At 37.1% G+C, this 16,088-nt stretch overlaps 1 protein-coding gene across 1 annotated transcript in view; it reads right to left on the reverse strand.

The window, feature by feature from the left end:
• The window catches only part of PCSK2 (proprotein convertase subtilisin/kexin type 2), a 270,666-nt gene that overhangs the window by 223,747 nt on the left and 30,831 nt on the right, over nt 1–16,088 (reverse strand). The window contains exon 2 of the mRNA XM_082743215.1: nt 1,937–2,041. Within this exon, the coding sequence (XP_082599341.1) occupies nt 1,937–2,041 (105 nt within the window). The remainder of the gene's footprint in view (nt 1–1,936; nt 2,042–16,088) is intronic.

Genomic DNA, 16,088 nt, shown 5'->3' on the forward strand with positions numbered 1-16,088 from the left:
ATGATTTTTAGTGTCCCCACTGACTTATACAGATTATCGTTAGGACAAATGATTGCCCTCAACATGTAGAGGCAGATGGCCACTAGAAAGCTTCTAGGGGACAGTGAAGGGGGACTGTATGCCCCTTTTAGTTAAAAGAGACAATGTTTTGAGGAGAAAGACAAATTATTAGAATCACTAGTGCATGACCTTTTTTATTACCTAACCTATCTTATTTTCTTCTCTTTTGGAAACATCATTCTAAACTTCAAGAATAAACATCTCAAGTAAGTGCAAGAATAAGAATATCTTAGTCTAATGGGCTCAAGGAATCTCTCTGATCCAAACAATGGGTTCTTAGTTTCCCTGTTCCTCAGGTCTCTTTCACAAATCTCTCTTTCCTTCTGCCCCAGTTTCTTTTATGTTTCTATCTTTGGATAATCTTGAAGCAACATCTTTAATCATGAAAGAGGAGAATCCAATGAGGAGAATAAATAGAATAATAATTGGCAATAAAGAGTAAGATCATAGCATAGGGATGAAATTCAGGGAGAACCAGTGCCTCAGTACCACAGAGTGGTCTTTGTCTACGGGTATCTACATAAGTGAGACACAGAGGATTTCTGTCCATAGGCTTCCCGAGGGATTCCCCAAGCCTTGAATTGATACAGCCAGGTTGAAGGCTGTTATGACACAGAAAAGAGAGCTTTTTCCTTAGATAATGGTGCCAGCTTCTTCAGCAGAACCTTTAAGAATGCCTATCATGGGCTGACAGCAGGCAGCTTGGATCTTACTGTGAAAGTAGATAAAGTGGCTTCTCAGAGCAGAATTTCCACTCCAGGGAGTGGGGGATCCCCTGGGTTGAGGAGTTAAAGGAAAATTGCCTGTGGCCTATCAGTTGGTGGTCTGCTGGAGAGTCTGTTTCATCTGTATTCCTAATTAAAGCCCAAATTAAATCCAGTCAAATGTTCACATGAAAAGCCCACAAGAATGAGTTTCCAGATTCCATCAATTCAAAAAGAGTCTCATGTGTAAATCCCTAACTCAAATGTCTGACCCATTTTATACCCACTTTCCCCCAAGAGTTCTGGAGAAGAGTTATGCAGCTGTCAATGTACAGAGAGCAATTTGACTGGATTATTAATTTCCCTTTTAGTGAACTGCAGATAGAAATTATTTTACTCAATTGAATGAGTCTGTAGTATAGGGGGAATGGCAGAAGAGATTTGATGAAGGAGGATTTGGGGATGGCCAAGTTCCTATTATAGAAAAGGAACTGCTTTGCAGGTAACGTAATAAGTTTGATTGAGGAGAAGAGAATTTAAGCTTCCAGGGTGAGTATGAAATGAGATCTGGATTCTACGAGCAAAGTAAAGATTGTAAGTTAAAAATGGGGGTTATGAGCACCATCAAGGCATGAAGATAAATTAGATGAGTGTGAGAAAATATAGGAGAGAAGGGCTGAGGTGGTCTTGTGGATGCAAACACACATGGATATTGAGAAGCCTGCTGCCTATGGTGAGCTAATCACTTGTTGGCCCAGTCTTTTCTCCATGCCCCAAATGGGGCACAGCAACCTCCTCAGAGCATAGACTCACCAGTAGAAACCTTCCATAAAAAGAATAATTAAACAGTTTGGCTTCTCCCCATCCATCATTTGCCAAAACAGGTTCTGAGGCAACCAGAAGTGTAAACACAATAATGTAGGAGAAGATAATGAGTAAAGGGATGGTATCTCTGTTTATTCCTCCCCTGCCCCATGGCCTATAAAAGACTTACTTATTATGCACAAGGTAGAGGAGTGGAGAGTCTCCAGTGTCACTCTGCTAAGGATCCATTTTGCTTATCACATACACTGAGTGTCTTTACTTCAAAATTCCCAGCCCGCCCTTGTATACATCCTGCCAGTGGGCTCAGTTGTGGCAGAAATGAAAGGCAGGTATCCAGAGAAACTCACCCTGGGGTCTCTCTCCAGCTGCTGCTTGTGATGTAGGCTGCGTCTTCTCTTGGCCTTTGCAAGGCCATTGTGATAAAAGTGGTACAGGCCTTCAGTGAAGGGAAGCTGTGGAGAGTCAATCAGACATAAGACATAATTAGCTTCTGGGGGTGGTCGCAGGATAGCAAAACTAAAGCTGAGCTTGCATGCAAGGACTCCCTGGAATGGGATGGATGTGAGAAACCTGGCAAGTTCCTATTAGACTTGGACATCTATTTCCCTATCACTGTAATTTTATTTTCTCTACTTTTTCTTATATGCTGCCCATTCACTTCTCCTCCCCAAATATCCTCCAGTATTTCCTCTATTTATTTTCCACCCTTTTAAAAAAATTTCTTTCTCCATGGAGCCTTCCCTTTACGTTCACCCACACCAATTTCTCCACTCTCTTCTCTTGAACTAGTGTTTCCACTCCATGTCTGGTTGCTCCAGAATTGTGTTGTGACCTACTCCTGTCTTCACAGTCTTGTATCTTAGACTTTCTCTGTGACTCTTTGATGTCTTTCATCATATTGGGCACAGTGCAACCATATAAATCTATATCCTATGGTAAAACTATGTTTGGGGTCTTGTAATGTATAAAGACATCAGTACAACAATAATAGCACAAAAGATGGGAAAAGAATGATAGCTATATTGGAGCTAAGATTTTGTATACTTTTGAAATTAAGTTGGTTTAAATTATTTATTATAATTTCCAGGTAATCCATCAAGAAAATAACTACAAAACATATAGTAAACTAAGCAACTAGGTAATTAAAATGTACACTAAAAATATTTAATTCAGAAAGGCTATTACGAAAGAAAAGAAGAAAAAAGTTTATAAGACATTTAGAAAGCACATAGTAAAATGGCAAGTGTAAATATCTTTTAAGTAGTACATTAAGTGTAAATGGATTGAAAATTCCAATCAAAAGGCAGAGATTTACAGAATGAATGAAAAAAACTCCAACCCCATTATTCAACTATATGCATCTACAAGAGACACACTTTAGATTCAAATACATAAATTGATTAAAGTCAAGAGATGTGAAAACATATACTGTATAAACAGTAACCAAAAGAGAAGAGGGCTGGCTATGCAAATAGTAGAGACAGTTGGTTTTAGCAAAAACTGTAACTGTAGACAAGAAATAAAATTTTATGGTGATAGAAGAGTTAATATATAAAAAAGACATAATTATAAATATATATGCATGTAAAAACAAAGTCCCCAAATTCACAAAACAAAAACTGACAAATTGAGGGGAAAAATAGACAATGCATCAGTAACAGCTAGAGACTTCAACAGCCCATTTTCAATAATAGGTAGAAAAAATATGCAGACCAAAAAGTAAATTGAAACCTTGAACAAAACCAAAAACCTGCTAAACCTAAGAGACATTTATGGAATATTCTACTCAACTATAGCAGAAGTCATAATCTTCTCAAGTACACATGGAAATTTCTCTGAGATAGATCATATGTTAGGCCAAAAATCAATCTTAAACAAATTTAAAAGGAGTAAAATAACACAAAATATGTTATCTGATCACAATTTCTAATTACATTAAAAATCAATAAGAGATGAAAAATTTAGAAATTTGGATAACAACCTACTCCTAAATAATCAATGGGTCAAAGAAGAAACCACATTGACAATTCCAAAATACTTTGAGAAGCATGAAAACAAAAACACAGAATTTAAAAACTTTTAGGGTGCAGTTAAAGCAGTACTTAGAAGGAAATGTTTAAGAACTTATATCAATCCTTCAGAAACTCTTCCAAAAAAATGGAAGTTGAAGGAACACTTCCCAACTCATTCATCAAGGCCAATATTACCCTCTTATGAGAAAGGTATCACAGACAAAGGTATCCCAAGAAAAGAAAACTGAAGGTCATTATCCTTCATAACTATCAGTCCATTAATCCTCATGAAAACACTAGCGAAGGGAATCCAGCAACATATGTAAAGGATTATATACCATGACCAAGTGGGATTTATCTTAGGAATGCAAAGTTGTTTTAACAGCTGAAAATCATTTAATATAATAACAATATCAATAGAATAATGGACAAAAACCACATGATCGTCTCAATAAATACTTTTTAAAAAAACTATATTTTAAAATTAAGTATTTTTTAAAAAGTGTTACTGGAGTGATCATTAGATAAATTCAATACTCGTTTATGTTAGAACATTCAAAAAACAGAATGAAAGGGAATTTCCTCAATCTGATAAATGTATCTATGAAAATAAATGACATCATATTTAACATTGAAAGACTGAATACTTTCCCCTTAAGATCAGATCAAGACAAGCTTGTCTGCTCTTGCCACTTATATTCAGTAGTGTACTGATAGTTCCAGCCAGGACAATAAGGCAAGAAACAAATAAAGGCATCTATATTGAAAAGAAAGAAAAAATCATCTTTATTTGCAGAAGACATAATCATGTGCACAAAAATTCTTGAGAAATCCACAAAGAAACTATTCAAATTAATAAATGAGCTCCATGTGGTTGTAATATATAAAATTAAGATCTAAAAATCAAATATATTTCTATATGCTAGGAATGACCAATCCAAGAATAGAATTAAGAAAACAATTTCATTACAATAACATGAAATAAGTAAAATATTCAGGAATAAATTTAGCAAAAGAAGTACAAAACCTGTACAGTGAAAAGTACAAAACATAACTGAAAGAAATTAAAGAAGATATAAAAAAATGGAAAGATATCCCATGTTCATGGATTTTTAAGATGGTAATACTCTCCATATATGCTGATCCTAAAATTCATATGGAAATGCACAGGACCCCAAATAGCCAAAGTGATCTCTGAAAAAAACAAAGTTGGAAGACACACACTTTCCCATTTCAAAACTTAATACAAAGCTACAGTAATCAAAACAGTCAAGTATTGGCATTAGGAGAGTCAGAAAGTTCAATGGTATAAAATTGAGAATCCAGAAATAATTTATAGTAACTTCTGGTTAATTGATTATAACCTTGGCACAATGCAAATTCAATGGGAAAAAGTAGTCTTTTCAACAAGTCATCCTTGGAAACTGAATATCTACACAAAAAGAATGAATTTGGATCCCTATCATTACACTACATAAAAATTTTAACTCAAAATTATTTATAGCCCTAAATGTAAGAGGTGGTGTTCTACCAATCTAAGAATAAAACTTAGAAGTAAATATTCATGACTTTAGGTTACGCAATGACTTCTTAGATGTGACACCAAAAGTACAAAGGGCAAAAAACCCTCCAAAATCAGACTTCATTAAAATTAAGAATATTTGTGCTTTCACAAACAGAAAAATCATCAAGAAAATGAAAAAAACCAGCAACCCATAAAATGAAATGGCACAGCCACTTTGGAAAACACTTCGGCAGTTACTCAAAATGTTAAAATGTTAAAGAAATGATCCAGCTATTCTAATCATAGGTACATATCCAAGAGAAATGAAAGCATATGCCTACACAAAGATATGCACACAAATTTTCTTCATAGCAGTATTAACAATAGGTAAAAACTAGAAACAACCTAAATTTTAGCCAAATGATGAAAGGATGAACAAAATGTGGTATGTAGATGTTATCTGAGAACAAACATAAATGAAACATTATTATATGCTACAACACAGAGGAAAATTAAAAACTACAGGCTAAAGAAAAGAAACCAGATTTTTTAAAAAAAAATGTCACATATTGTATAACTTCCTTTATATGAAATGTCCAGAACAGATAAACACAGAGAAATACAAAATAAATTAGTGTTTACATCAGGGGCTAAGAGGAGACAGCAACACAGAGTGATTGATAATGGTACAAGGTTCCTTTGTAGGATGATCAAAAAGTAGATCATGGTAAGATTTTACAACTTTTTGTATATATTAAAAATCACTGAATTGTACATTTTTTAAATAGATTTTATTTATTTATTTGACAGACAGAGATCACAAGTAGGCAGAGCGGCAGGTAAAAAGAGAGAGAGGAGGAAGCAGGCTATCCGCGGAGCGGACAGCCCAATGCGGGGCTCGATCCAGGGACCCTGGGATCATGACCTGAGCCGAAGGCAGAGGCTTTAACCCACTGAGCCACCCAGGCGCCCCGAATTGTACATTTTGAAAGGGCAAATTTGACTACTTCAGCTAGCCGGAGATTAGCTAGATAGCTTATCTAAAGATTGCAAACACCTGAAAGGGCAAATTTTATGATTTGTGAATTATGTCTCAATAAAGGTGTTATTTTATAAAATCCTGTGATGAACAGCCTTGTAAATGTCACTGTGTGCATAGACAAGAGTTTTCTTGAAGAATACATCCCAGGAATTCAATCATTTAAGTAGAGATTATGAACATTAGCATTTTTTAAAAGACTTTTAAAAATTTATTTGAGAGAGAGAGAGCATGCATGTGCATGTAAGCATGAGCAGGGGGAGAAGCAGAGGGAGAAGTGGACTCCCTACTGGGCAGGGAGCCCAATGCCAGGCTTGATCCCAGGACCCTGAGATCATGACCTGAGACAAAGGAAGACACTTAATCGAATGAGCCAACTAGATGCCCCTAAATATTCCTCCAAAAGGTTTCCTATGAAGTTGTATAAGAACAACTAAAAAGTAAGAATAAAAATATCCATTGTCCATTACTTTCAACATTGGACATTTTAATTAATGCCTATTTAACAAACAAAATATGCCATCTTATTTGGATTTCTCTAATTGTTTTTAAAGCTTAAACATCTTTTCTTATGTCCATTAAATACTTTAAATCCTTCTCTTTGAATTCCCTGTTCATGTCTTTTATGCCTCTTGGTATTGCTTGTCATAAATGAGGTGCTGTGTTTTGTGCTGGATAGCCAAGGGTAAATATGGCATGAAAATAGCTCTCAATCCACCAGGGAAGTCCTATATACACACAGTAGCATATAAATGATACTCTGTGATAGAAAAGCATGAGTTCTGGGGTGCCTTGGTTTAAACACTGGGTCGTCTACTTAACATGGCCCTCTAGCAAGTTATTTAATGCTTTTGGGTCTCTATTTATTCACTTATAAAATAAGAGTGTCTCCTCATGTTGTCTGAGAATTAAGTGAGATAATGCATGGAAAGTTCTTAGAATAACGCCTGGAACATAGTGAGCACTCAGTAAGTGTTAGCAAATATTTTTAGAGTATAGTGTGCTCCAACACAGTTATGGGCAAGGAGCCATTAGAACCCTAAGGAGAGATTATTTCAGTCAGAGGGATATCTGGGGAATGTGGCATGAAATTTGTGGAGGAAGGGAAGTTATTCAAACAAAGCAAATATTTTCATTTTTATTTAAGTATGTATTTTCCTAATGTTTCAATTTTGAAGAGTGTGGCTATTTTTAAAACATAGGTACAAGTTCTTTGACAGTCTTCCCATCAAGAGATGGAATACATGATCCCAACTCTTGAATCTGAGGAATGTGACTGGTTTGATCACAAGGGTATGGTGAAAATGATGTGACTTTTGAGATTAGGTCATAAAAGGCCATGCGATTTCTGCCTTGTTCATCAGAACACTTTCTCCTAAAGTCCTGATCTGCCATTTAAGAAGTTCAACTACTCCCAGGCTGCCATGCTATGAGGAAGCCCAAGCAACTTTGGGAGACTTGTGGAGTGCTTTGGTTGACAAACTTGGTTGGGCCAAGTCTTGAAGTCATCCCATTTTGGGTGCTAAATATATAAATGGGGGGCACCTGGATGACTCAGTGGGTTAAAGTCTCTGACTTTGGCTGAGGTCATGATTCCAGGATCCTGGGGTTGAGCCCCACCTTGGGCTCTCTGTTCAGTGGTGAGCCTGCTTCCCTTCCTCTCTGCCTACTTGTGATCTCTGTCTGTCAAATAAATAAGTAAAAAATATTTAAATATATAAATGAGGAATCTTTGGATGATCCCAGACTCCAGCCATGCTAATCATCCTTCAGCTACTAAGCCTTCCCACCTGAATTCCCAAGTGCCCTGCCTGAATTTCTGGTCCCAATTCCATGAACATAATAAAATCACTGTTGTTTTATACTACTAAGTTTTAGGTTGGTTTGTTACTCAGCAACAGATAACAAGAAACAAATAGCTGGCTTAAGAAAGAGTTTTGTTTCCCAGCTTTTAGGACTTTGAAAACTTGAAATTCTACACTAATGGTTCTGTCTGTTAATTGGTGATACCAGCCTGAAAGAGCTCTATAAAAATCCTGCAAATGACCTTCTTGGCACAGTGGAGAGGGGGCCTTGGGACCAGAGCAGCAAATACTGGATGAACTTCAAAGGTACAGCAAACTTGTCTAGGAGTCTGGTGTGTGAATGAAAATCTTTTAGAACACTGCAGCTTTTATGATTTAGTTCCTGTTCATTAAAAATCACATTCTCCAGGGCAAATTAAACTAAATATTTCATGTGCATTTTCCAGGCTCAGTGTTTCTTGAATGTTTTTTTCTGCTTAACCCCACTGATATATTCAGGGTATGTCAGGATTTGATTTTAAAAGTGAGGGTGGATAGAAGATGGAAATGGAAAGAAAATATAAGTGTGCTGACCTTTTGCTTTCCAAAGACTTGTGCCTCTGATCACTGTCAGGTGGTATAAACTTGGGAGTTTTATTTCCTGTTGTGGGGGACATGATGAATCTGAAAATTTTAGCACTAGAAAGTACTTTGATGTTATCAAGCACCAATGAGCATTGGAGGGACATTATTCGGGCTTTGTTTTACTGATTTTCAGAAATTAGTGGAGGCAAAAGGAAAACTCTTTCTTTGAGTGGAATTCAAATTAATAATATGGAAGTAATGGTAGAAATTGGATACCACCCTTTAGGAAACACCATGGTAATAATTGTGACTGGCAAGCATCAGCAATGATACTAAACTTAGTGGGTGAAATAAGATGATAAATAAAGAAAAATAATACCTTTATAATAGAGAAGCCTGAGAGATACTGTTTTAAAGAACTGGTCAAGTCAGCCTCACTGGAGAAGAAATGTACCAAAATCCTGTGCTTCATGATATGATGCAGCAAGAAGAAGATAACATCACCTTTGTGACTGCATATCCTTGATTGGATCCCAGATCAGTAGAAAAGATATTAATGGGAAATTTTTGAACCAATTCTATAGATTGATTTGTAATATTATATCAGTTATTTTCCTGGCTTTGATATTTGTGCTATGGTTATGTAACCATAACTTGGGAAAGGCTGGAATCAGGCAGTATCTTACTTTTTGTGACTGGCTTATATCACTCAGCCCAGTATCTTTAAGGTTCACCCATATGTGGCATGTGTCAGAATTCACTCCCTCTTCAAGGTTAAATATGCCTTGAATGTATATTGTGTGTTGATGAATACCTGGATTGCTTCCACCTTTTGGCCATTGTGAACCATGCCACTATGAACCTCGGTGTGCATGCGCCATTTTGGGGGAAAAAAAAAGTCTAAAGTTATCTTCAAACTGAAATTTAAAAGATGTAAAAGATTTTAAAAAATTAAATTTGAATGTCCTTAAGAGGACATTCAAGCCAGAGGCCCCATCACATCCTATTGTCACATACAGAGGTCAATGGTTATGTTCCCTGGAGGCAATTGGTTTGCACCTTGTCTCTGACTAACCACTTCACTTTATAAAATGAGAAAAGGTTCTGGCTCAGGAAGGGGCAGGGCTCTCCTAGTTGAGAAGGAACTCCTGGTAGAAATCCCAGGTCTCCTGACTAGAAATCAGCACACTTCCCATCATGCTGTTTCCACTGCAGCATTGGTCTATGCCCCAGATACTGGGGCAACTATGGCTATGAATCCGAGAGTTTGTAGGCTGGAATTCCTAATGAAGAAAAGTGTGACTGAAGGACAGCCAAGCTGGTGAGTAACCTCCTCTCTGTTATGTTTTTGGGACCCAAGACCTGGGATTCTCTGATTAGGAGCAGCGTCTCGGGTAGGACAGAGATGGAGCTAACTGGTCTCATGGAGTGGAAATTGGAAAGTGGCAATAAATAGACAAAGTGACTGGTCCCAGACCTAACAGAAAATTAGTTTGCAGACATTTGTTATTTTTTGGTGTTATTTTGCCTCTTTGGGTTGTAGAGCCCAAATCTGCTGTCCTTTGAGCATCTGAAAAGGGCTGTCTGAGGAGATCAGTGCGCAAGCAGGAGGCCACCACAAGCAGAGAAAGACAGATGCTGTATAACTATACAGTAGTATAAGGTTACTGCCTAGAGACCTCGATGATACAATGCTCATGTGTTCCCTAGTTTTTCAAGTAGAATGCTAATCTTATAGAGAGAAAAGGCATATTAGAAATAGTCTTAGGTCCTCAAACACTTACCTGAGTGTTCCAGTAAGAAACCTCTCATATACATCAGCACTTAGTATATTTTCAAATGTTTTCTTCACTTAGACACAAACACACACACATACCCTTCTTTTATGCCATCACCTTTTTTTCTTAAGACAAAATATGCTTGGCTCCAGAAGGAAGGAGAAAAACAAGTGAAAGAAGAATTTACAGCAAATTGTCAGCTTGAAGGTTCAGGCTGGGTGACAGTATAATAATGTTGCTAGCTCAGACTTGCAGAGTTTTTAGAAATTCTCATTATGCTGCAAAATTTTATGGGTCCCAGAAACACTTCCTATTGCCATTCTTCCTTCCCTCTTGCTTCCTTCCCCCCCTGATAGCCATGGCTCCAAGCTAAAGCTTTTCCCTGAGCCCATACATTCCCATTCCTCAATAGGAGGGAATGTCAGGGAGCTGGCAGCCAATTATGAAGCAAACAAAATGCATATAAAATCCTCCCAGAGCCCACTGCCCACTTTCATTTGGACCAGAGTTTGATTCATTTACAAAATCCATGGATGCTCCAGTAAGCATGGCCTCAAACCCAGATTTTGTGCTTCTATGCATTTGCTTGTCCCCGACAGACCCCACAGCTTTTTAGAGATTCTTAAATGGGTCCAGACCCTCCAAACAGTTAAAACTCTCTGGTTTGGGGGAAGGAGCATGACGGCAGAGGAGTAGGAGGCCTGATATCATCAGGTCCCAGGAGTTCAGCTAGATATTTATCTAACTATTCTGAACACCTACAAACTCAAATAGGAGATCAAAGAGAAGAAGAGCAGCAATTCTAGGAACAGAAAAGCAACCACTTTTGGGAAGGTAGAACATACAGAGAAGTGAATCCAAAGTGACAAGAAGATAGACTGCAGGGGAAGGGCCAGCTCCCAGCAAGTGGTGGAGCAGCAGAGCACAAAATTAGAACTTTTAGAAGTCTGCTCCACTGAGGAGCATCATTCCAGAGCTAAGCAGGGGCAGAGCCCTCACAGGGACAGAATGGTCTCAGGTCCCAGGGTCACAGAAGGACCAGGGGTGTCTGAAAGTGGCAGAGCTCCCAGGTATCGGAGTGGGGAAGCTGGCTGCAGAGACAGAGCTGAGAAGTAGGCTCTCAGCTTGGGATTATCTTAAACTATGATCTAAGGCACAGTTGTACCACTGCACTTTGAGCACAGACCCCACAAGTGGCAGATCTGGAGAGACCCCCTCCTTCCTTCTCCAGAAAGAGCAGCATGGGAGAGTGTGGCAGGAATCTGCTGGGATTGGAGACTCCAAGTGGGGCCATGTGCCAGAGAGAAATCGTGTGCTCAGTCACAGGCTAGGTGAGCTTGGAGTGTGGCCAGAGACCAGGTAGATGGGAGGGATTGACTGCTTTTCTCTGAAGGCACACTGAGGAGTGGGGGTCTGAGCTCTCAGCTACTATGGGCCAGACTCGGGGGCTGCCACCTTCATTCCCATCCTACAAGGCTGTACAGAAAGTGCTTGTACAAAAGCTCCCAAAAGCAAATGCGAGCTGATTTCTTAGCCTGCCCCCTGGCAAGGGTAATGCATTTCTGCCTTGGAAAAACACATTTGAAAATCACTGCAACAGGTCCTTCCCCCAGAAGATCAGCAAGAACATCTAGCCAAGACCAATTTCACTGATCAATGAGAACTGTTGAACTCCAGAGCAAGGGGAATACAGCACATAGAATTCATGGCTTTTCCCCCATGATTCTTTAGTCTCTCAAAGTTAAATTTTTTTAATTTATTTTTTTCTTATTCTATTTTAAAATTTTTCCTCTTTTATATTTTAACTATTTTATCTTATCAATACCTTTTTAAAAAGTCTTTTAAAATTTTCATTATTACAGTCATATTCTATCCCTTCATTGTATTTAACCTTATTTTTTGTGTACATACAGCTTTTTCTTTGTTTAAAATCTGGGATACAGTTACCTCTAACAGATCAAAATATACCCTAAATCTATTATCAACTCCTTTTTTAGAATCTTTTTAAATTTTCATCTTTACATTCATATTCCATCCCTTCATCATGTTTACCCATGTTTACATATATATGTGTTATATATATATATATATATATATATATATATATATATATATAATGTTTTTCTTTCTTTAAAATTTTGGGAGGCAGTTTCTTCTAACAGCAAAATACACCCAAAATCAAGTGTGAGGCTCTGTTCTAGTCACTAGTCTAATAGTCTAATATATATATATTATATATCTGTATGTATGTATGTGTGTGTGTGTGTGTATATATATATATATATATATATATATATATATTTTTTTTCCTCTTTTCTTCTCCCCCTGGTTTTGTGTCTCTTCCGATTTGGTTAGTGTATATTTTTCTGAGGCCATTGCTACCCTTTTAGCATTCTGTTCTCTCATTCATCTATTCTGAACTGGATAAAATTACAGGGCAGAAAATCTCACCTCGGTAAAAAGAAAAAGAGGCAGTACTGACAGCTAGGGACCTAATCAATACAGGCATTACTAAGATGTTAGAACTAGAGTTCAGAATGATGATTATCAAGGTGCTAACTGGGCTTGAAAAGAGTATGGAAGACACTAGAGAATCCCTTTCTGGAGAAATAAACGAACTAAGATTTAACCAAGTTGAAATTTAAAAGCTATTAATGAGGTGCAATCAAAAGTGGAGGCTCTTACTTCCAGGATAAATGAGGCAGAAGAGAGAATTAGTGATATAGACCAACTGATGGAAAATAGAGAAGCTAAGAAAAAGAGAGATAAACAACTACTGGACCACAAGGGAATAATTCAAGAGATAAGTGATACCATAAGATGAAACAATATTAGAATAATTGGGATCCCAGAAGAAGAATAAAGGGGTGGGGGAGGTATATTGAAGCAAATTATAGCAGAGAATTTTCCTAATTTGGCAAAGGGAACAAGCTTCAAAATCCAGAAGGCACAAAGAACACCCCTTAAAATCAATAAAAATAGGTCCACATCCTGACATCTAATAGTAAAACTCACAAGTCTCAGTGACAAAGAGAAAATCCTCAAAGCAGCTTGGAACAAGAGGTCTCTAACACACAATGGTAGAAATATTAGATTGGCAGCAGACTTATCCACAGAGACCTGGCAGGCCAAAAAAGACTGGCATAATATATTCAAAATGCTAAACGAGATAAAGATGCAGCGAAGATTACATATCCTGCTAGTAGGTTGTCATTGAAAATAGAAGGAGAGATTAAAAAGCTTCCAGGGCAAACAAAAATGAAAAGAATTTGCAAACACCAAACCAGCCCTACAATAAATATTGAAAAGGGTTCTCTAGGGAAAAAGAGAGCCTAAAAGTAACAGATCAGAAAGGAACAGAGACAATATATAGTAACACATTAACAGTCACCTTACAGGCAATACAATGGCACTAAATTCATATCTTTCAATAGTTACCCTGAATGTAAATGGGCTAAATGCCCTAATCAAAAGACACAGAATATCAGAAGGATAAAAAAATCAAGACCCATTGATATGCTATCTGCAAGAAACTCATTATAGACCCAAAGACACCTCCAAATTTAAAGTGAAGGGGTGGAAAACAATTTACCATTCTAATGGACATCAAAAGAAAGCTGGGGTGGCCAATCTTATATCAGATAAATTAGATTTTAAGCCAAAGACTATAATAAGAGATGAGGAAGGACACTATACAATACATAAAGGGTCTGTCCAACAAGAAGATTTAACAATTTTAAATATCTATGCTCCTACCATGGGAGCAGCCAATTATATAAACCAATTAATAACAAAATCAAAGAAACACATAAATAATAATACAATAATAGGAGGGGACTTTAACACCCCCCTCACTGAAATGGACAGATATTCTAAGCAAAAGATCAACAAGGAAATAAAGGCTTTAAATGGCGCACTGGATAAGATGGACATCAACAATATATTCAGAACATTCTATCCCAAAGCAACAGAATACACATTCTTCTCTAGTGTACATGGAATATTCTCTAGAACAGATAACTTCCTGGGTCACAAATCAGGTCTCAACCAGTATCAAAGAATTGTGATCATTCCCTGCATATTTTCAGACCACAATGCTTTGAAAGTGGAACTCAACCACAAGAGGAAAGTTGGAAAGAACTCAAATGCATGGAGGCTAAAGAGCATCCTACTAAAGAATGAATGGATTAACTGGGAAATTAAAGAAGAATTTTAAAAAATTCATGGAAACAAATGAAAATGAAAAACACAACTGTTCAAAATCTTTGGGACACAGCAAAGCCAGTTCTGAGAGGAAAGTATATAGTGATACAAGCCTTTCTCAAAAAACAAGAAAGGTCTCAAGTACACAACCTAACCCTACACCTAGAGCAGGTCGAGAAAGAACAGCAAAGAAATCCTAAAACCAGCAGGAGAAGAGAAATAATAATGATTAGAGCAGAAATCAATGAAATAGAAACCCAAAGAACAGTAGAACAAATGAATGAAACTAGGAAATGGTTCTTTGAAAGAATTAATAAGATTGGTAAACTCCTGGCCAGACTTATCAAAAAGAAAAGAGAAATGACCCAAATTAATAAAATCATGAGTGAAAAAAGAGAGATCACAGTCAACACCAAAGGAATACAAACAATTACAAGAATGTATTATGAGCAACTATACACCAGCAAATTTGACAATCTGGAAGAAATGGATGCATTCCTAGAGACATATAAACTACCAAAACAGAACCGGGAAGAAATAGAAAACCTGAACAGACCCATAACCAGTAAGGAGATTGAAGCAGTTATCAAAAATCTCCCAGAAAACAAGAGCCCAGAGCCAGATGGCTTCCCAGGGGAATTCTACCAAACATTTAAAGAAGAATTAATACCTATTCTCCTGAAACTGTTTCAAAAAATAGAAATGGAAGGAAAACTTCCAAACTCCTTTTATGAGGCCAGTATTACCTTTATCTCAAAACCAGACAAAGACCCCATCAAAAAGGAGAATTACAGACCAATATCCTTGATGAATATGGATGCAAAAAATTCTCACCAAAATATTAACCAATAAGATCCAACAGTACATTAAAAGAAATATTCACCATGACCAAGTGGGATTTATTCCTGGGCTGCAAGATTGGTTCAACATCTGCAAATCAATCAATATCATACACTACATTAATAAAAGAAAGAACAAGAACTTTATGATACTCTCAATAGATGCTGAAAAATCATTTGACAAAGTACAGCATTCTTTCTTGATCAAAACTCTTCACAATGTAGGGATAGAGGGTATATACCTCAATATCATCGAAGCCATCTATGAAAAATCCACAGCGAATATCATTCTCAATAGGGAAAAACTGAAAGCTTTTCCCCTAAGGTCAGGAACACAGGAGGGCAGTCCATTATCACCACTGCTATACAATATAGTACTAGATGTCCTAGTCTCAGCAATCAGACAACAAAAAGAAATAAATGGCATCTGAATAAGCAATGATGAAGTCAAACTCCCACTCTTTGCAGATGATATGACACTTTATATGGAAAACCCAAAAGATTCCACCCCAAAACTGCGAGAACTCATACAGGAATTCAGTAAAATGTCAGGATATAAAATCAATGCACAGAAATCAGTTGCATTTCTATAAACCAACAGCAAGACAGAAGAAAAAAAAATTAAGGAGTCAATCCCATTTACAGTTGCACCCCAAACCATAAGATACCTAGGAATAAACCTAACCAAAGAGGCAAAGAATATGTACTCAGAAAACTATAAAGTACTTATGAAAGAAATTGAGGAAGACACAAAG

Source organism: Mustela nivalis (assembly GCF_964662115.1).
Source record: "Mustela nivalis genome assembly, chromosome: 8".
Taxonomy (NCBI): Eukaryota; Metazoa; Chordata; class Mammalia; order Carnivora; family Mustelidae; genus Mustela; species Mustela nivalis.